The sequence below is a fragment of the Notolepis coatsorum genome, assembly GCF_963971535.1.
Source record: "Notolepis coatsorum genome assembly, chromosome: 10".
NCBI classification, from domain to species: Eukaryota; Metazoa; Chordata; class Actinopteri; order Aulopiformes; family Paralepididae; genus Notolepis; species Notolepis coatsorum.
The window spans coordinates 13,717,870-13,738,606 of NC_140174.1; the positions used below are offsets into that span (position 1 = coordinate 13,717,870).

Consider the following 20,737-nt stretch of genomic DNA (forward strand, 5'->3'; position numbering starts at 1 on the left):
CTGATCTAAGATCTAACATAATTTCATATATTTTTCTGGCTTGTTATTATGATATAATAATAATAATAATAATAATAATAATAATAATAATAATAATAATAATAATAATAATAATAATAATAATAATAATAATAATAATAATAATAATAATAATAATAATAATACAAAAAATATGATTTGTATTTATAAATAAATATTATTTTAAAATTGTAATTGTATTTATAAATATAATATTAGATAATAATAATATGCCTCGCAAGCCAGAACAATTTCCCTCTATTCTGTTTGAACTGTAAAGAGGTTAGTGTGCCTGACCTTAGCCTCTGGATGTGGCAGTCCTTGGCACTCAGCAAGCTTCCCAGCAATTCCATGACATCATCTTTAAAACCGTTATTCTCTAGCCTGCAAATGAAACATGAAAAGGTTGACAAAATATGCTGGGAATAAAGACAGATATTTCAGTTTCTTTGTGACTATCTATTAACATTTGGATCTGACAGTGTTGTGTTTAAATCCAACCACTGAGATGACCGAAGAACAAAACCTCCTATCTGCGTAAAAAAGAAAAGTGGGGGAAAACCTCCTATCTGCACTTTGCGAGGCACTAATACCTGGTCGGTATTGTTAACACATAATATAGTAATATAGTCCAAAAACGTGTGTTGTATTGGGTATCTTTTTTTTAAAGATTTATTTTTTTGGCGTTTTTATCGCTTTATCACCCCTTCCTGACAGGGAGCGACGCGAGCGAGCGTGATTGCGAAAATGATTAAAATGTATTCGTTTCAATCAGTCTATCCTGACCTACCACGAGCGACAGCGAACTGAGCGGCGATGTCGCTCCCCCCTCAAATATTCGCTCGCTGTGTCTCTAGTTGAGCGATTATGCGGCCCAGTCCCGCCCCTAAACACTTTTTATTGGTCGAGAATCGCAGGCTGCTTTGCCCCTGTGCTTCCAGGTAACACACACACACACAGACACACTCGGACAAGCGCCGCGTTATATCAGGACAGTGTCGCGCGCGATTTCGTCTCCAGTTCGCTCGCTCGCTGCCTGTCAGGAACCGGTGATTGCCACTGGGCAGTCCAGTAGAGAGAGACAGAGGAGGAATGGAAGACAGAGTGGGGGGAAGACATTCGGCAAATAACGACGGGTTCGGGAGTCGAACCCGGGTCGGCCGTGTCGCGGCTGAGCGCGCTATGTTGTTCGCCACTGGGGCGCCCCTGTATTGGGTATCTTTAGTTAATTATATTGTTTACACTGCCCATTTTTACTTTTCTACTGTACTATAATTGTATTGCCTGTATTTATGTCTTCTACTAAATGGCTGCATTTATATAGTGCTTTTATCCAAAGCGCTTTACAATTTGTTCCTCACATTTTACCCATTCACTCACACATTCACACACCGACGGCGGAGGCAACCATGCAAGGTGCCAACCTGCTCATCGGGAGAAATTAGGGGTTAAGTGTCTTGCTCAAGGACACTTCGACACCCTGCCCGAGAGGAGCGGGAATCAAACCGGGAACCTCCGGATTACCAGACGACTGCACAACCTCCCGAGCCACTGTCGCCCCGACACTTCTACTATTACCCTGCCCATACCTGTACCCCCCCCCCTTCCCCATGTTGCTATGATGCCTGAATTTCCCTAAGGGGATCAATAAAGGAATATCTTATGTTAACTTATCTTAAAAAATTGCATTCTGCAAGAAAACAACACGAAAACAATACAACAATACAAAACAAAACAATACAAAAACAACACTTTCTCAAAACAACACATTTGAATTTCTCAGATAGGAGGTTTTGTTCTTTGGCCATCGCTATGATTGTACGTTCATCCCATAATGATTGACTCATATCGTGAAGACCATTCGCTGAGGAGCTGACCTCAGAGAGCTGCAGTACAGCAGTTGCGGGAGCAGACATTTAACAGTGGCGTAGCTCAGGCAGGCGCTGAGGTTGGTCTCCTCCCGGCACTCTGGGGACACGTGCAGCAGGTAGGACAGGACGACGCAGTGTCCCCGCGTCAGCTTCCCCCCCAGGCTGCCGAGACGCAGGTCTTCCTCCACGCTCCGCTGCAGCTCCGTGTGCTGCAGCTCCTGCAGGCAGTAGGCCAGGTTGATGGCGCGCAGCGACACCGCGGCGCCCCCGCCGCCGGCCAACAGGCCCTGCAGGAACCCCGCCGCCCACGCCTGATGGCTACCGTCGTCTTTCCCGAGGGCCAGAAGCCCCGCGAGGGGTCTCGCTCCGACGGGACACAGCAAGCCCGTCAGGAAGCGGACGAACACGTCCAGGTGGCCGCCGTCGGCCTGCTGCGAGTGCTGCAGGGCGCTCCTGAAGTGGTTCTGGAAGCCGATCTTGGGCCACGACACGGCGCTCTCGGAGAACAAGTCGAACATGGCCCGCTTGGAGGAGGCGTGGTAGAACGTGGCCGCCAGGAACTCCTGTATAGTCAGGTGGGCGAATCGATACGCGGGGCAGACGGCGGACTCCTCCCGGACGAGAACTCCGGCGCCGAGGCCGCTCTGAGCGGACGTTGGATCCACTCCGTAGGCTCTGAAGTCCTGCTCGCTGAAGGTGTACTTGCGCCTGAGGAGCCCGTAGAACGCCAGCCTTCCCAGACCGCCCAGCAGCTTCCGGCTGCTCCCGTGGAGATGCTCGATCTTCACGGTCTCCCTGCCCCGGGGCTCTCCCGCCCCCGCCTTCATGGAGCAGAAGTGGGCGTAGAGCTCGGTGCAAGTCCTCGGAAGGCCTTCCTGGCAGCCGGTCTGCACAATGTACCTCAGAGTGTCGGCCACCATCCAGCAGATGTATGGCGCGTAGCACATCACCATTAACATCTTGTTGGACTCTAAGTATGCCCATATTTGGCGAGCGAAATCCATCTCGGAGAAGTAGTGGTCTAGAAAGGACCGGATGTCCTTGGGGCTAAAGCCTGGGATTTCAGTCACCCTGTCAACCAGTCCTCCGGGGATGACTGAAGCCACCGCTGGCCTGGAGGTTACCCACACAGCTGCTTCGGGGAGCAGATTCCCTTGTATGATGTTGGTGACTAAGTCACCGATAGACACTTCTTTCTTGGGGTCAGTGCAGGGAACCACGTCCGAGAAGTTCAAAGGGCAGCGGAATTCGTCCAAGCCGTCTAATATCAGCAATGTCCGACAGGAGCCGCTCAGCACCAGACCGGGGTCTGCCAAATGAGGAAAGGCCAGCTTCACCAGCCGCTCGGCGGAGAGCTTCTCCAGCGAGTTCAGCTCCCAGAAGGCGAAAGGCAAGACGAAGCTCACGTCCGTGCAGACGGCCCCTCGGCTCCACTGTCGGACGAAGTGGTGGACCAAGGTCGTCTTGCCTATGCCGGCCACTCCCACGGTGAGGGAGACCCTGGGAGGCGGGCCGGCCCGAGTCAGGGGCTCCAGGAGTTTGCTTACACCCAGCTGTCGGAGGTGGTTCCTCGCCGTCCCTCGGGTTGCTTCCACCTGCACGATGTCGTGCTCCTTCTGCTGGAGGTCAGAAAGCCCGTCGACCAGGAGCAAGGCTCTAGCGCAGAAGTTCAGGCTGGGGTGGCTGATTGTATGGCTGTCTCTGTGTGGCCCGTGTCGCTGCAATAGCACCTCCTTGTGCTCATTCACCATGGCGTCTGCAAAAGACAATAGAATCCGGCCATAGATAGGGATGAGTGATGAGTGGAAACCGGAGGGGTTAAGAATGCGCGTGGTCAAATCATCTTGGTTGATCAAATGCATTTGCTAAAACATGGTAAATCGAATACAAATTAGTTTAGCAGTTTGGTAGAGGCCTTGACGTTCTCTGGCCAGGAGAATTGAGTCAAGGACTCCGCCTCTTCTGTGAGGTCACCTTATAACCTACCTGACACACAAAGGGAGGGGCGGGGGAAGGGATGACTAGGTAAGAGGGTGAAGACAGGAAGGAGGGTGAGGGGCACAGGCAGGAGGGGGGAGGTGTTAGGGTTCAGGCAGGAGGGGGGGGGGGGTGTTAGGGTTCAGGCAGGAGGGAAGGTGTTAGGGTTCAGGAGGGGGGAAGGTGTTAGGGTTCAGGAGGGGGGAAGGTGTTAGGGTTCAGGAGGGGGGGAGGTGTTAGGGTTCAGGAGGGGGGAGGTGTTAGGGTTCAGGAGGGGGGGAGGTGTTAGGGTTCAGGAGGGGGGAGGTGTTAGGGTTCAGGAGGGGGGAAGGTGTTAGGGTTCAGGAGGGGGGGAGGTGTTAGGGTTCAGGAGGGGGGAAGGTAGGCGTTAACAAAAGGCCTATGAAAGGAATTTTCCACAGAACTTACAATACCTTTTACTCTTTCATGTCCAATAATTAAATTGCTTGAACCACTTGCAGAGCGTGAACTATTGTTCACTGTTACATGTCACTGGTTAAGAAACACCATTCCGCTCCGATTCCCCTTACTGTGCATAGTGATGAGCCGGGACACCTGGGAGTCTGAGTTCTTACTGTGCATAGTGATGAGCCGGGACACCTGGGAGTCTGAGTTCTTACTGTGCATAGTGATGAGCCGGGACACCTGGGAGTCTGAGTTCTTACTGTGCATAGTGATGAGCCGGGACACCTGGGAGTCTGAGTTCTTACTGTGCATAGTGATGAGCCGGGACACCTGGGAGTCTGAGTTCTTACTGTGCATAGTGATGAGCCGGGACACCTGGGAGTCTGAGTTCTTACTGTGCATAGTGATGAGCCGGGACACCTGGGAGTCTGAGTTCTTACTGTGCATAGTGATGAGCCGGGACACCTGGGAGTCTGAGTTCTTACTGTGCATAGTGATGAGCCGGGACACCTGGGAGTCTGAGTTCTTACTGTGCATAGTGATGAGCCGGGACACCTGGGAGTCGGAGTTCTTACTGTGCATAGTGATGAGCCGGGACACCTGGGAGTCTGAGTTCTTACTGTGCATAGTGATGAGCCGGGACACCTGGGAGTCTGAGTTCTTACTGTGCATAGTGATGAGCCGGGACACCTGGGAGTCTGAGTTCTTACTGTGCATAGTGATGAGCCGGGACACCTGGGAGTCTGAGTTCTTACTGTGCATAGTGATGAGCCGGGACACCTGGGAGTCGGAGTTCTCAACGAAGGCTCGGAGGGCGTCGGAGCCTCGAGGGTCCTTGCCGGTGAGGACGGCAGTGAACACGTCCACCTGGTCCGGCAGCCGGCCCGCCGCCTGGACCCTGGCCACCTCGGCTACACTCAGCAGATCCAGCCGCCTCATGTGAGACAGCGCCCCCTCTAGGAACGGGCTGGTAATGAAGCGCTGTAGCTGCTGCTGATGCTTGTGGATCCAGCCTACATCTGGGCCAAGAAGACAGATAAGTCTCCTGAGAAACCCGAGTTAATGGATGCGACATTATACTTTTAACGTGGCACCCATGGACGTTTGTTTATTCATGTGAAACTTTATGTTACGTGTATTTTATGGTGGAATTAGATAATTGTTGGGTTAAGAAGACAACCACATTTAAGTACATCTGTCAGACACAAAGAGCCGCTGCTCACAGGAAGAGAAATTACTTTTACCTGTTACTTCCCCTTTCGCAGAGAGACAGCAGGGTGTAGACTGGAGGTCTACGTAACAGTCTGCCTGCCTTGTGATGTGCTTGCTGCGGTCCAAGGATAGAGTCATAATGGCTCTTTCTCTCCATGAAGACGTGCGTTGATTCCCGTCCAGGGATATTCCTGTCCTCAGAACCTTGCCGAGTTTACAAGCAAAATGCAGATCTTCAGGCAAAAAAGACATCTTCACTAGATGGCCTCTACTGTCCCCCTTTTCAGTCAATACTCAAGATATTTAGATCACACAGAGGTCAGAGGGTCAATGTGATGACGGTCTGAAAGGAAGATGTGATTGGTCCAGACAAGATTGCAGGGGACAGGGCCATTTATCCAAACACGTCTTCCTCTGAGGACCTCAAGGTCTATTCATGAAGAGTCTAAAGAAAACGGAAGCTAAACATTTGAGGGTTGGTTATATTATACGTTACAATAAATATAGGCAATAAAGAATTTGAATCTAAATATATACTGTACTATGAGTATGAGTAAAAGTGAACAATACAAAATCAGGGACCATGATGGAAATAAGTGCTTGCACTTTCTCATGTTTTTAATCCCTTGGATGCTGTCTTTTACTCCACAATAAAAATCAATCAATCATCAACCAGTGTACACAAGGTGCAGTATACTCAAGGTGTATTATTTGGTTCTCATTAAATGTAAAAGGAAGTGATCCATTGTGGTTTTCAGAGACAGAGAAGAAAAGCATTCCTGTCTGATTTGTTCAACGCCCCCATTAGATCTCTGCGCGGAAACTGACTCAAGTGTATCACCTAAAAACCAAACCTCGGCGCGCTATTCTTGACGTGTGACACGCATCAGCAGTAGAGTGTTAAAGCGGCAGCGCCAAGCCGCCTAAACCACAGCCAGCAACATTCAGGTCACGGATATGCTTTTAAAAAACCACAACGTTACCATAGAAACGGGATGGGGGGGGGGGGGGGGGTGGTAATCAAACTGATGAGTAAATGTGTGAATGTGTGAGTGAACGGGTGAATGTGAGGCATACGTTGTAAAGCTCTTTGGATAAAAGCTGCTATATAAATGCACCATTTACCAGAATGCAGTCGATTCTTAATTGACCTGCCTGGTTAAATGAAGGTTAAATAAAGATTATTAATTGACCTGCCTGGTTAAATGAAGGTTAAATAAAGATTCTTAATTGACCTGCCTGGTTAAATGAAGGTTAAATAAAGATTATTAATTGACCTGCCTGGTTAAATGAAGGTTAAATAAAGATTATTAATTGACCTGCCTGGTTAAATTAAGGTTAAATAAAGATTCTTAATTGAGCTGCCTGGTATGAAGGTTAAATAAAGATTCTTAATTGAACTGCCTGGTATGAAGGTTAAATAAAGATTCTTAATTGAGCTGCCTGGTATGAAGGTTAAATAAAGATTCTTAATTGAACTGCCTGGTATGAAGGTTAAATAAAGATTCTAAGTTTCCCCTTGAGGCGCAAACGTCTCGTGTGATGGTTGAGGTCGAGGTACTTCCGTAGTGCGACGCAAAGAAGAGCCCGAACGTGGTTGAGGGGTCAAAAGGTCAACGCACGACACAAATAGATGGGAAACCTTTTACCGCGATCAACATCTACACGGGTCAAAGCGGCAACAGGAGCCAGGCAGACTCTTGGTAACATGGATAAGACGCCGAGGTCAGTCATCTTGTCAGGATAAATACTGTCGCTCACGCTATACTGACATTTTGTGTAAAAAGGACAACGTGCAATCTGCAGTTAAGATAAGATAACAATATAATTAACTTTGAATATAGAAATATGAGAAAGATAAACAGTGTAAGCAATATAATGAACTCTGAATATAAAAATATGACAATACTAAAGAGTGTAAGTAAGCAATATAATTAACTCTGAATATAAAAATATGAGAAAGCTAAACAGTGTAAACTATATAATTAACTCTTGAATATAAAAATATGAGAAAGATAAACAGTGTAAACTATATAATTAACTCTGAATATACAAATATGAAAAAGATTAAACAGTACAAACAAAAGGTGCAGATGAGGGTCTGTGTGCCCTATCAGTTATATTATATGTTAAATATATACTTGTCAGTATGCTTATCTGGTGCAGTAGTTTGTGCAATACTGACATTCTGTGCAAAAAGGCAACGTGCTAATCTACAGTTAACCCGGCGACCGTCGGTTGTGTGATATAGTAAAGGGTTAACCTTCTGTTGTGTGGCAGTGAAAGGGTTAACCTTCTGTTGTGTGGCAGTGAAAGGGTTAACCGGCTGTCGTGTGGCAGTGAAAGGGTTAACCTTCTGTGTGTTGTCGCAGTGAAAGGGTTAACCGTTTTGGTAGTGCGGCAGTGAAAGGGTTAACAGCGTGCAATTATTCTATTCCAGCACTTTACAATTCAAGTGCAATAAAATGAGCACATTAGCACTTTGTCACAAGCACCATGTCACTTTAACACTTGGTACATAAAGCACTTTAAACTTATAGTTGTCCTATTTCCTGGTTTGTTGCCACGTAACACATATTATATAATTGTCTGTCTGTTTCATCTATTGTCTGTTTTTATGGTTGTGAAGTTTGTGCAGTTTAGTAACTTGTACATGTAGTACTGTTGTCTGTTATTGTGGTTATGATGTTTGTGTAGTTTAGTAACCTGTACATGTAGGCTTCTGTTGTCTGTTCTTGTGATTAATACGTTTGAGTAGTTTAGTAACTTGTACATTTAGTAACCTGTACTGTAGGCTTCTGTTGTCTGTTCTTGTGATTAATACGTTTGTGTAGTTTAGTAACTTGTACATTTAGTAACCTGTACATGTAGGCTACTGTTGTCTGTTCTTGTGGTTAATACGTTTGTGTAGTTTAGTAACTTGTACATTTAGTAACCTGTACATGTAGGCTTCTGTTGTCTGTTCTTGTGATTAATACGTTTGTGTAGTTTAGTAACTTGTACATTTAGTAACCTGTACATGTAGGCTACTGTTGTCTGTTCTTGTGGTTAGGAAGTTTGTGTAGTTTAGTAACTTCTACACCGGCCAGTCCTTCATACCAGCGGCCATCAGGCTCCACAGACAGCGGCAGGGACTGCTGCCAGACATCCAACTACTAGTAGGAACCTAAAAGGACAATATACTACCTTCTGTGAATACTGTATACTTCATCAGATCATAATATTTTGCATTTAGCATTTTTAGATTATATATTAGATTATATTTAGATGATTGGATTATTAGATTATATATTGCATATATTTAGCATTTTAGCTTTGTTTAGATTAGATTCAGATGATTGGATTACTAGATTATATATTGTAACTATTTATTGTAGGGCAAATATAACTGAGAGGGCATACATACCCTCATCTCGCACCTTGTTGCCCATATGCACATGTCCAGAGTTAATTCTATTGGTTTGTTATATTGTTTACACTGCTTTTTTACTACCTGCACCTCCCCTCCCCCCTCCCCCATGCTGCTATAATGCCTGGATTTCCCCAAGGGGATCAGTAAAGGAATATCTTGTTCTTGTGGTTATGGGGTTTGTGTAGTTTAGTAACTTGTACATGTACTGTTGTCTGTTCTTGTGGTTATGAAATTCATGTAGGCCTACATTTGTAATTTGTCTGATCTGTTAGCGTCAACCTGCAAAGGAACTACAGATGGAAATTTGCCTCTGGCTATAATCTGACATATTAACATGAATATATTCATCAATATGTACTGTCCCTATTGTAAATTAATCAATACATGCACGATAAAAGAGTATGGGGTATTAGGTTGTAATAATCATAATAATAATCATAGCCTTGGTTTTCCCCGCCAGTTACAGTGTTTCTTTTTGAATTCAGAATTCATAACCTCTCAGATGAAATCAGCTGAAGGTTCCTCCTCCAATTGTGCATATTGAGTCGTACTGTATTGTACCCATTCTGCAATCTGTTAATAACATTTTCAATCAATCAATCAATCAATCAATCAATCAATCAATCAATCAATCAAACTCACCATGATGTCTCAGTGAACAGGTGGGACATCCTGGTACCCTGGCAGGGGTCTCAACACAGAGGAGACTCAGGTCGAAAGACAAACAAGCGACGTCGCGATTTTGAATGAAAGGCACCAACGTTGAGAACAAGAAGAGGGTGACGCTGCTCTTCGTCAGAGAGGTGGCGGCTTCTGTTGCCGCTAACAGTTGATACGTCTTCTTCCTGCCGACGGTCGTCTTCCTGTCGTGTGGCTTTGAGAGGAGTTTTGCATCCTTTTCAACATGAGGTTTGGTCACGTGGACAAGATTAGATTCAAATGTACAACCAAAAGAAGTCTGGCATCCCAACCAGAGGGCAAATGTAACAGTAAAGTGCAATAGTAGTATGCAATGTACAGGACCCAGTAGTTCAACATTTTTAATCCCTATCTGATCGGATCAGATTTGGATATTGGGTAGTTGAAAACCAAAAAACAGGATTAGGATCACTTTGATATCCAATCAGATCAGGAAATCAAATCCAAGCTTTAATCTGGATCAAATCTTCAAAACGGGTAGTTCAAACCAACAACACGGGATTGGGATCAGTTTGATCGCAAAAACTGGATTATCTTGATCCCACCAGAGGGGTGGATTTCCAGTGGATTACCAGAGCAAAATGTACGATGGAAGTTACAGACAATATATATATATATATATAATTGGTGGTCAACAGTCACAATCTTTACATACCAAATGTACTGGATGGTGAGTCACAGGTATGTGTGATTTTATCCTTGCAATAACATTTACTGTGAACATTCATGACCCCTAGAGCAAGAAACCACAGAGATACATAGAGTGAGCATTTCTGAAAAATACGAGTGAGAGATAATAAAAGCACTTTCCACAAAGGTGGATTCTACGTCTACTTGAACAGGTCACGGTTTTACTCTCTGTCTCACCACAAACAGCAGGCTAAACTTTGGAGAACACTGGAGAAGTTGGCCCAACAAGTACACACAGGTCAAGATGTCCAAGACAACAGTGGGGCATATTCATTCTGCTCAAGAAAATCTACATAAATTGAGAATATTCTACTAAAAAGTACTTCCCTTACGTCCTCGTAAACAGAATAGTAGGAAAAAAGTGAACTTCATTCTCAATTTCACCTCTAATTCACACACCAAACAAAGTCTGTCCTCCTCTGGGGTGGCATTAGACCTGCCGGTCTCTAGGACTAGTGGTGATGTCTGTCCTCCTCTGGGGTGGCATTAGACCTGCTGGTCTCTAGGACTAGTGGTGATGTCTGTCCTCCTCTAGGTGGCATTAAACCTGCCGGTCTCTAGGACTAGTGGTGATGTCTGTCCTCCTCTGGGGTGGCATTAGACCTGCTGGTCTCTAGGACTAGTGGTGATGTCTGTCCTCCTCTAGGTGGCATTAAACCTGCCGGCCTCTAGGACTAGTGGTGATGTCTGTCCTCCTCTAGGTGGCATTAAACCTGCCGGCCTCTAGGACTAGTGGTGATGTCTGTCCTCTAGGTGGCATTAAACCTGCCGGCCTCTAGGACTAGTGGTGATGTCTGTCCTCCTCTAGGTGGCATTAAACCTGCCGGCCTCTAGGACTAGTGGTGATGTCTGTCCTCCTCTAGGTGGCATTAAACCTGCCGGCCTCTAGGACTAGTGGTGATGTCTGTCCTCCTCTGGGGTGGCATTAAACCTGCCGGCCTCTAGGACTAGTGGTGATGTCTGTCCTCCTCTGGGGTGGCATTAAACCTGCCGGCCTCTAGGACTAGTGGTGATGTCTGTTCTCCTCTAGGTGGCATTAAACCTGCCGGCCTCTAGGACTAGTGGTGATGTCTGTCCTCCTCTAGGTGGCATTAAACCTGCCGGCCTCTAGGACTAGTGGTGATGTCTGTCCTCCTCTGGTGTGGCATTAAACCTGCCGGCCTCTAGGACTAGTGGTGATGTCTGTCCTCTTCTAGGTGGCATTAAACCTGCCGGCCTCTAGGGCTAGTGGTGATGTCTGTCCTCCTCTGGGGTGGCATTAAACCTGCCGGCCTCTAGGACTAGTGGTGATGTCTGTCCTCCTCTGGGGTGGCATTAAACCTGCCGGCCTCTAGGGCTAGTGGTGATGTCTGTCCTCCTCTGGGGTGGCATTAAACCTGCCGGCCTCTAGGACTAGTGGTGATGTCTGTCCTCTTCTAGGTGGCATTAAACCTGCTGGTCTCTAGGACTAGTGGTGATGTCTGTCCTCCGCTAGGTGGCATTAAACCTGCCGGTCTCTAGGGCTAGTGGTGATGTCTGTCCTCCTCTGGGGTGGCATTAAACCTGCCGGTCTCTAGGGCTAGTGGTGATGTCTGTCCTCCTCTGGGTGGCATTAGACCTGCCGGCCTCTAGGACTAGTGGTGATGTCTGTCCTCTTCTAGGTGGCATTAAACCTGCTGGTCTCTAGGACTAGTGGTGATGTCTGTCCTCCGCTAGGTGGCATTAAACCTGCCGGTCTCTAGGGCTAGTGGTGATGTCTGTCCTCCTCTGGGGTGGCATTAAACCTGCCGGTCTCTAGGGCTAGTGGTGATGTCTGTCCTCCTCTGGGTGGCATTAGACCTGCCGGTCTCTAGGACTAGTGGTGATGTCTGTCCTCCTCTGGGTGGCATTAAACCTGCCGGTCTCTAGGACTAGTGGTGATGTCTGTCCTCCTCTAGGTGGCATTAATAATAATAATAATAATGGATTAGATTTGTACCGCGCTCCACATTCGCGAGAATCTCAGAGCGCTTACAGGAGACAAATACAAAAGTTAAATGAATAAAACAATTTAAAATGAATAAAAACAATTAAAAAGACTAACAACCAGTAAAATGGAAGAACCTAAGAGTAAAATAAAATAAAAATAATAGTAAAATGAATAGAAGTAAAAAAATAAAAGTAAAAGAAAATTCAGGCAAAAGCCTTGTTAAAAAGAAATGTTTTTAGGCCCCTTTTAAAAACCTCGACGGATTGTGGTGCTCTCAGGTGGATGGGGAGAGCATTCCACAGTCTGGGTGCGGCGGAGCAGAAGGCGCGATCACCCATGGAGTGCAGCTTAGTCCTGGGGGCTTTGAGGAGGTAGGCTGTGCCGGAGCGGAGGGAACGTGAGGAGGACTGGGGGGTGAGGAGTTCCTTGAGATAGGCAGGGGCACCACCGTGTACGCACTGGTGAGTGAGGAGGGACACCTTGAACTCAATTCTGTGTTCCACGGGGAGCCAGTGAAGGGATCTGAGGGTGGGGGTGATGTGATCATATTTGCGCACCCTCATCAGGATCCTAGCAGCGACATTCTGAATGGTTTGCAGTTTTTTAATGCAAACCGGTCTGCCGGTCTCTAGGGCTAGTGGTGATGTCTGTCCTCCTCTAGGTGGCATTAAACCTGCCGGCCTCTAGGACTAGTGGTGATGTCTGTCCTCCGCTAGGTGGCATTAAACCTGCTGGTCTCTAGGGCTAGTGGTGATGTCTGTCCTCTTCTAGGTGGCATTAGACCTGCTGGTCTCTAGGACTAGTGGTGATGTCTGTCCTCCTCTGGGGTGGCATTAAACCTGCTGGTCTCTAGGACTAGTGGTGATGTCTGTCCTCCTCTGGGGTGGCATTAAACCTGCTGGTCTCTAGGACTAGTGGTGATGTCTGTCCTCCTCTAGGTGGCATTAAACCTGCCGGTCTCTAGGACTAGTGGTGATGTCTGTCCTCCTCTGGGGTGGCATTAGACCTGCCGGCCTCTAGGGCTAGTGGTGATGTCTGTCCTCCTCTGGGGTGGCATTAAACCTGCCGGCCTCTAGGACTAGTGGTGATGTCTGTCCTCCTCTGGGGTGGCATTAGACCTGCTGGTCTCTAGGGCTAGTGGTGGCATGTGCCTGACCGTATCTGTGCACATAGGGATCTTTGTCTTTTGTTTAAACTGTACTTACTACTCAACATAAGATTCTGCATTCTAACTCTTTCTTTTATGAGACAGTAAGTTTGTAATTTTTCATAATACCATATCAACTATATATGTAATGGATGGTACCGCGAAGCACAGTCCCGAAGGGCTGGGGTGAGTAGCGGTGCTATGGGTTAAACTCACTGTCATCCTCAAAAGACAGATAGACACGTTGCAAAGAAGTGAATTCACCTCTTGGTATAGAGGTCTGTGTTGTTGCCCGCGGCGTGGGAGACCCGGGTTCGAAACTCCCTCGGGGGGCATCGAAGATTAAGGTGACCCGGATGCCTTGGGTGGAGTGGAGTGAGTTTAAGGAGGGTGAGTGTAACGGATGGTACCGCGAAGCGCAGTCCCGAAGGGCTGGGGTGAGTAGCGGTGCTATGGGTTAAACTCACTCTCATCCTCAAAAGACAGATAGACACGTTGCAATGTAGTGATTAGTGAATTCACCGCTTGGTATATCGGTCTGTGCTGTTGCCCGCGGCGTGGGAGACCCGGGTTCGAAACTCCCTCGGGGCATCGAAGTTTAAGGTGACGATGTCACAACTGTTACATTATATATCACAACACTACATCTACTTTGCTGTGCAATTGACCCATAGATATCTATAGAACACTAGATAGCTTAAGGCGGAGTCACCAGCGTCACTGAACCGCCGCCATCTTGCCAGGGGCAGCCTTGAGTGAGAGTGAGTGAGCTGCACAGACAAAAATACTCATAACTCGCTGAAATATTGACGGATTTACAAACGGGTTGGTTTGCTATAAACATCAAAGATGTAGTTATGATACTGCATACTTTTACTTTTTTTTACAAACCGCTTGAATCATAGCCACGTTAATAATGCTTGTAATAAACCAAACCGTTTGTAAATCCGTCAATATTTCAGCGAGTTATGAGTATCTTTGTCTGTGCAGCTCACTCACTCTCACTCAAGGCTGCCCCTGGCAAGATGGCGGCGGTTCAGTGACGTCGCTCTCCATTGGCCGGCAGCGCGGGCAAGCTATCTAGTGTTCTATATATATCTATGAATTGACCTATCAGGGTTTGTCAATAGTGTAGGAGCACTTCCTCTAATCTTAACCAACCAGAGCCCAGTCAACTAGAGAGACACCCTGTGAGGATACATTTTTTAAAACATTTGAGGTCATTTTGGCGGCAATTAGAGCAGTGTGAACCATTTGATTGTGCTATTAAAATAGTCGAACTTATCGCTGTTAAGTCTCCCGACCATTTGAATTGTGTAGGGCAGAGAAACATTGGTCATGCAAGGAGAGGTTATTAAGTCGACAAACAACATAGAAACATACTGCAATTGCATTGCTCATCTGCAGATATTTTATTTCAAATTTGCTACATGACATTGAAGAAATTATTTTACAAAGTGCATAGGCCTACCATTGAAATATATTGTATTTACTAAACTCACAAGGATAAGTAGATGGTTTAAATAAAAGAACAAACAAAGAAAGACTACTTATGAAGAACATTATACATGATTTCAAAAGAGGGAATACAGAACAGTATCCAATTTGAAAACAAAAAATAAATCAATATAAAACATTGAATTTGTCTTCAACAGCTACGGTGAAATTTTCTCAAGTCGTCTTTCTGTTACGAAGGCTATTCTATATGATGTCTATGTTCTCAAAAGGAGCAAGATCAAAGGGCAGCTTAAGAATAAGAGCTTTGTGTGACAGACAATCCAACAAAGCAATAATGAGTCCATTCACACATTCAATTCTGAGTTCTGCTGAAGAGAAAGATGACTGTATTTACCAGGGAAGCCCATTGATTTTTGAATGAACAACACATGGTGTCATAGATGTGGAGGAGCTGAGGTCTGTGTTGTGCTTCTCTCTGGTGCGCAGATTTACCAGCACAACAAACACACATGAATACGTGATGCAAGAGTAATATCACTCATCCACTGAAAAACACAGTCTCTCTCTCTCTCTCTATTGGCTGCTGCTGGAAACACATGATCAAAACACACCAATGAGCATGGGCACAGATTTACCAGTGCCACAAACACACATGAATACTTGATTCAAGAGTAATATCACTCATCCACTGAAAAACACGCTCTCTCTCTCTCTCTCTCTCTCTCTCTCTCTCTCTCTCTCTCTCTCTCTCTCTCTCTCCCGCAGTGATTTTAACCTCAGGCTCCAGCCTTCTTATAGCCTCCCTGGTGAATAACTAGAATAATGTCTTATCATTCTAGGAACAAAAATAGGAAGTGTAACCAATTCATTTCTGACTTCCTTGAAAGGTGGAATGTACAGTTCTAGTATACGGATCACCAAGCATAGTGTGAAGCATATTCAGGACCTACTTAAAATACTTCTAAGGCAGTTGTCTCAGCATAATTCAGTTTCACTGAAAACCTCAACATGTTTCAATCTCTAATTCAACATTATTTGGAATCCATTATAAAATTAAATCAATCAAAATCAATGAACCGTATTTTAAAGGTGCAGTGCGTAGTTCTGGGGGAAGCGATTTCACCTCCTGAGTTGTGGAAACATTCTATGGTATATGAAAATATACATTACAATAAACTGGGTCCCTGGGACAATTGAAAGGTTACCATTTTAGTGCTGTTGTTTACAAACTGTTGTTTACAATTGCAGGGTCAGAAATTCTGTTTACAAACACATTTACTATTCAAAGAAGCATATTTTTTTTTGTATTCTCAATTAAAATAATTACATTACAATAGCAGGCTCTGCAAATGTAAACAATTATCTCAAAACTACATAGTGCACCTTTAAAAAGAAAGGTTCGATTATTTTCTCTGACTTTAGACCAAGACAGTTTCTGCATATTTTAAAGGTGCTATAGATAACATTTGTATGTAGACTAATCCTTAAAAAAATTTATATATATATATATATATAATACATCCAGAATTTTTAGAAAGGTGCAGAAAAAAATATTGCTTTCCTCCCCAAACTATTGCTTAATGAATTAATAAAAAAAAAAATTTGCAGGTTCAAAATTAATGTTGTTGTTTACATGTATCTCCTCCTTACCTCCCGTTTCCCCACACACCCGATTGGATAAATGACACGCCGGTGCTCTAGTGCGACACCTAGTGGCTGAATGTCACCTATAGCACCTTTAAATACATTGTTCATTTCAAACCTAAGACACTCAATAGCTTGTAATTGTGGTGAGAAATGCATTATTAAGCGCCTCCCCCCCTGAGAATACCAACATTATATTTACATAATACATCTGCTCTACATCTGCCTTGTGCTTCCCCCGATGGAGAGACTTCAGTTGACGGAGTAATGCGAGGAGAAAGACACAGCGGCCCTCTGCGAGCCGGCAAGGACACACGTAAAGAAACAAACAAAAAATACCGGTAGTAATGATTTCTCTTATTAACACAATCTCTCCCTTCAATACCCACAGGACTCATCCTCCACATCGCCCACCTTTCTTAAAAAGGAGCTGTAAGTGGTATTGTTTTGTTAAAAACAAGTGTTACATTCCGAGAGAGTGTCTGGTCAGCAACATGGGTCTCCCAGTCCCTCCTGCTCTGCAGTAAACACAAAATACATTTCCTGGGCCCTATTCCCCGTACCTGGTTCAACTAAGTCGATCAAAAGTCCCATTATCCAGATTCAATTAACCCGATGTTTGAATCCGGGCTTTCCCTGTTCCTCGAACGCTGATTCAGTCTTGTTAATTCGAACCAGACTTGATACTCAGGATAAGTGCGCGCGGCCGCCTCACCTGAAAAGACAGCAGGTGTCGATCGCAGAAATCCTGATTTTCTAACGGCATTGATTGATTGATTGAAAACTTTATTAACAAGATCGCCGACAAGTTAAATGCATAATCTATAGGCTAATTTTAAGTCCCTCATTACCCCTTATCAATCAGATTATATTTCTTGAAATGTGCCTGCTGGCAGTAGGCTTAATATAATGAATAATCAAATGAGATCTTGCTAGCGAAAATAATTAGTTCAACTCTTTCAGAATAAGGATAAAAACAAGCCCAAATAGTATATCTAATTGATACGAATTATATTATGAGGATATCTGTACTGTATGTGCTTAGGTATTATGTACTATATAAATATTATACATGGTTCCCAAAGAGAGGCTTGGAGGGAGGCTTGCAGTTACACTATTAATCCGGTTTTATTCTGTTTCGGAGATCATCAATTGATTAACCTTTGGTTTATACCAGTGACACCTCATGTTCATCATCAGATAACAGTGCTTGAAAAGATAAATGCATTTTCTCAAATTCATTCATCAAAAACGTCAAAGGCTCATTCAATTTATCAAGTCACGTCACGTCATCAAATCCATCAAACAGCGCATCTCCTCATATATTTTAAACCCAGTTACAATATCACAATAACGTGTGACACTGTCACAGGGACAGTGATACAATTAAACAATCCACAGATTCAGATTCCTCATAATTCATATCCACAATCCGCGCATAGACGCTTCAATGTATGCTTGAATGAAACACAATCCGGGCGCTCCGTTAAGCAAATACACAGCAAAGAATATTAAACTAATCAGAGCCAAACGCCGGCCCGTTTCATTCATTAAAAATAGCCCAGCGGGATTCACATTTGCAATGATCTGTTTAGTCCGCTATTAAAATAACTGTGTGTGTCGCGATCGCGAGCGCCGTATCCGTATAAATATGACGTGCATTATATAGGACAAAGTAAATTCATAGGCTGAATATGATTTATTATCAGCATTTTAGGTCTATTATTTTACATTTCAAAAGCCCCCTCTAGAAAAACGCAGCACAAAAACATAATTCAGAATGGTATATGGGATCTAGACTGTGAGAATTATTTCAGGAAGGGAGCTGGGATTTCTTTGCGAGGGCGTGGCCATGCAGGTTATCCAGCTAACTGAACTAAACTCTGCCCTCGACCAGGTTCAAACTTTCTGATCTGTTACCATGATTTAGACAATCCGACGTCGGGAAACGCAAAGGTCTGGCTTAAGTCAAGCTATGCTGAAAATTATCCGGCTAACTCAGTTAGCCAGGTACGAGGAACAGGGTGGTATCCCGTTCCCACTTTATCCAATGTGGAGTTCTCTCTCCTGATTGGATAAAGTGGGAACGGGATACCAGGAAATGTATTTTGTGTTTACTGCAGAGCGGAGGGACTGGGAGACCCATGTTACTGACCAGACACTCTATATCAGTGATGACTGTTTACTGCAGAGTGGAGGGACTGAGAGACCCATGTTACTGACCAGACACTCTGTATCAGTGATGGCTGTTTACTGCAGAGCGGAGGGACTGGGAGACCCATGTTACTGACCAGACACTGTATCAGTGATGGCTGTTTACTGCAGAGCAGGAGGGACTGGGAGACCCATGTTACTGACCAGACAGTCTATATCAGTGATGACTGTTTACTGCAGAGCGGAGGGACTGGGAGACCCACGTCGGAGTGCAGAGCTATTTCTAACAAAGAAATGCCCACTTACATCACCTTAACATTTTCCTAATCGAGGAAATGTAAACAATTTTGCTTTAAGCCAGCATACAAAAAGTGGTTACAGATTACACTCATCTCAAGTTGACGAAACACACATTCACGTAAATTCATGTACAAAAAATTCAAATAAAAATAAAAATCAAGCACCCTCAGTAAGTACAATATAAAATGGATGGTACCGTTAACATACAAAAAGAGGAAGTAAGCACAGTCACCAAACGAGTTACCTTGGTTACGGTACGTATAGGCTAGGAGTACATGTAGTGCAATACGGAGTTGGCAATTTGACGTGTAATGATGTAAGATACAAGTCCCTGCATACAAACAAAAGCAGGTAATACTGTGTCTTATTATTAAAAAGAAACAAACGCGTTCTCTGTGAACATCCCGATAGGCCCTTTTCAGACGCGTGTCATAGATGGGTAGCAGCTGATAATATTTATGATGGGTCCGCTTCCTGTCATTGCTTGCATTCTCAGGACGTGTCTTGCCAGACAATAATGGTGATACTTGTTGGCTTGTTTAATTGAATGATTAATCACCCGCTAGTCGATTACAATCACCTGTTGTCTCGCCAACCCAGATTATCTGCAATGGAATACTACGAATTCCAGGTAAATAAACGTTGGCGGTGTTTTGAACCTGGGAATGGCTACGTTCACACTGCAGATGGAAGTGGCCCAAATCTGATTTCTTTGCTCATAATGTGACTCAGATCAGATTTTTTCTTCTTCTTCTTCTTATTTTTTAACAGTGTGAACGGCACAAATCACATGGAATCTGATCTTTTCAATTGTCAATTTGGGCCATTTTCATAATGTGGTCTTCGTTGTTCATTTGCGCATGCGCGTCAGTTCAGGAGCAGTGACCAGTTCACACTGGAATCTGATATTGGCCACATTTATACATGCAATAAATCAGAATTGAGCACTAAGGCCTGCAGTGTGAACGTAGCCAAAATGTCCCAAGCGAGCCCCGATACACTACGAATATTCAGCATTTGAATAAGCGGGATTTTAAAACACGCTTAATGTAATAGAAAAGATTCACTCGACTGCATCTCAAATGGTTCCGTAGGGTGCCAGCTTTCTGATTGATAACCACCCATCTTAAAGCTCTCCATGGAAGCCATGCTGGCATGTTGTGGGGGCCTATCTTAAAGCTCTCCATGGGGGGGGAGGGGGAGGGCATGCTGGCATGTGGTGGTCTATCTTAAAGCTCTCCATGGGGGGGGTATGCTGGCATGTGGTGGTCTATGTTTTCGTTCTTCCTCTAAAGTCTTGCCGACAGTTCAGGTAGAAACAACTGGCAAGTAAGAACATGCCCAGATTTTGATAGACTCAAACTGTGACTGTTGACGGTCTTCATATGGTTTAATCTATGACAACTAAACCCATCTATGACAACTAAACCCATCTATGACAACTAAACTTGTCGCTGTAAAAAGGGCCTATAACACATTATCATATAACATGTTATTGTGGACATGACATAAACATGATCATATTATTGTTTCTATACAAATGATTTATGCCGATTTATCAAGTATTAAAAAAACAATAATAATAATAAAAAAAAACATTCACTTCCCTTTAAAAAGTAGCAACAAATAAAAATAAAAAAGAAAGCTTTTCAGGCACAGTTTTTGTTTTTGTTTTGTTGCATAGACCTCACTTTTAGGAATAATAAGAAATACTGAACGTGTATTTATAGAATTCTCCTCTATGCTCCCTGTGCGTCGCCTGCCGCCTCGAGGTCTGGAAT

The 20,737-nt window shown here is 44.5% G+C and overlaps 1 protein-coding gene across 1 annotated transcript in view; it reads right to left on the bottom strand.

Annotated features, from left to right (window-relative positions):
- nlrc3 (NLR family, CARD domain containing 3) overlaps positions 1–5,661 on the bottom strand; it is a gene marked incomplete at both ends in the record, with an annotated part of 54,917 nt that extends 49,256 nt beyond the window's left edge. The window contains 5 exon segments of the mRNA XM_084323806.1: positions 316–402; positions 1,896–3,645; positions 5,048–5,311; positions 5,537–5,630; positions 5,632–5,661. Coding sequence (XP_084179932.1) covers positions 316–402; positions 1,896–3,645; positions 5,048–5,311; positions 5,537–5,630; positions 5,632–5,661 — 2,225 coding nt within the window.
- Between the last annotated feature and the right edge of the window lie 15,076 nt (positions 5,662–20,737).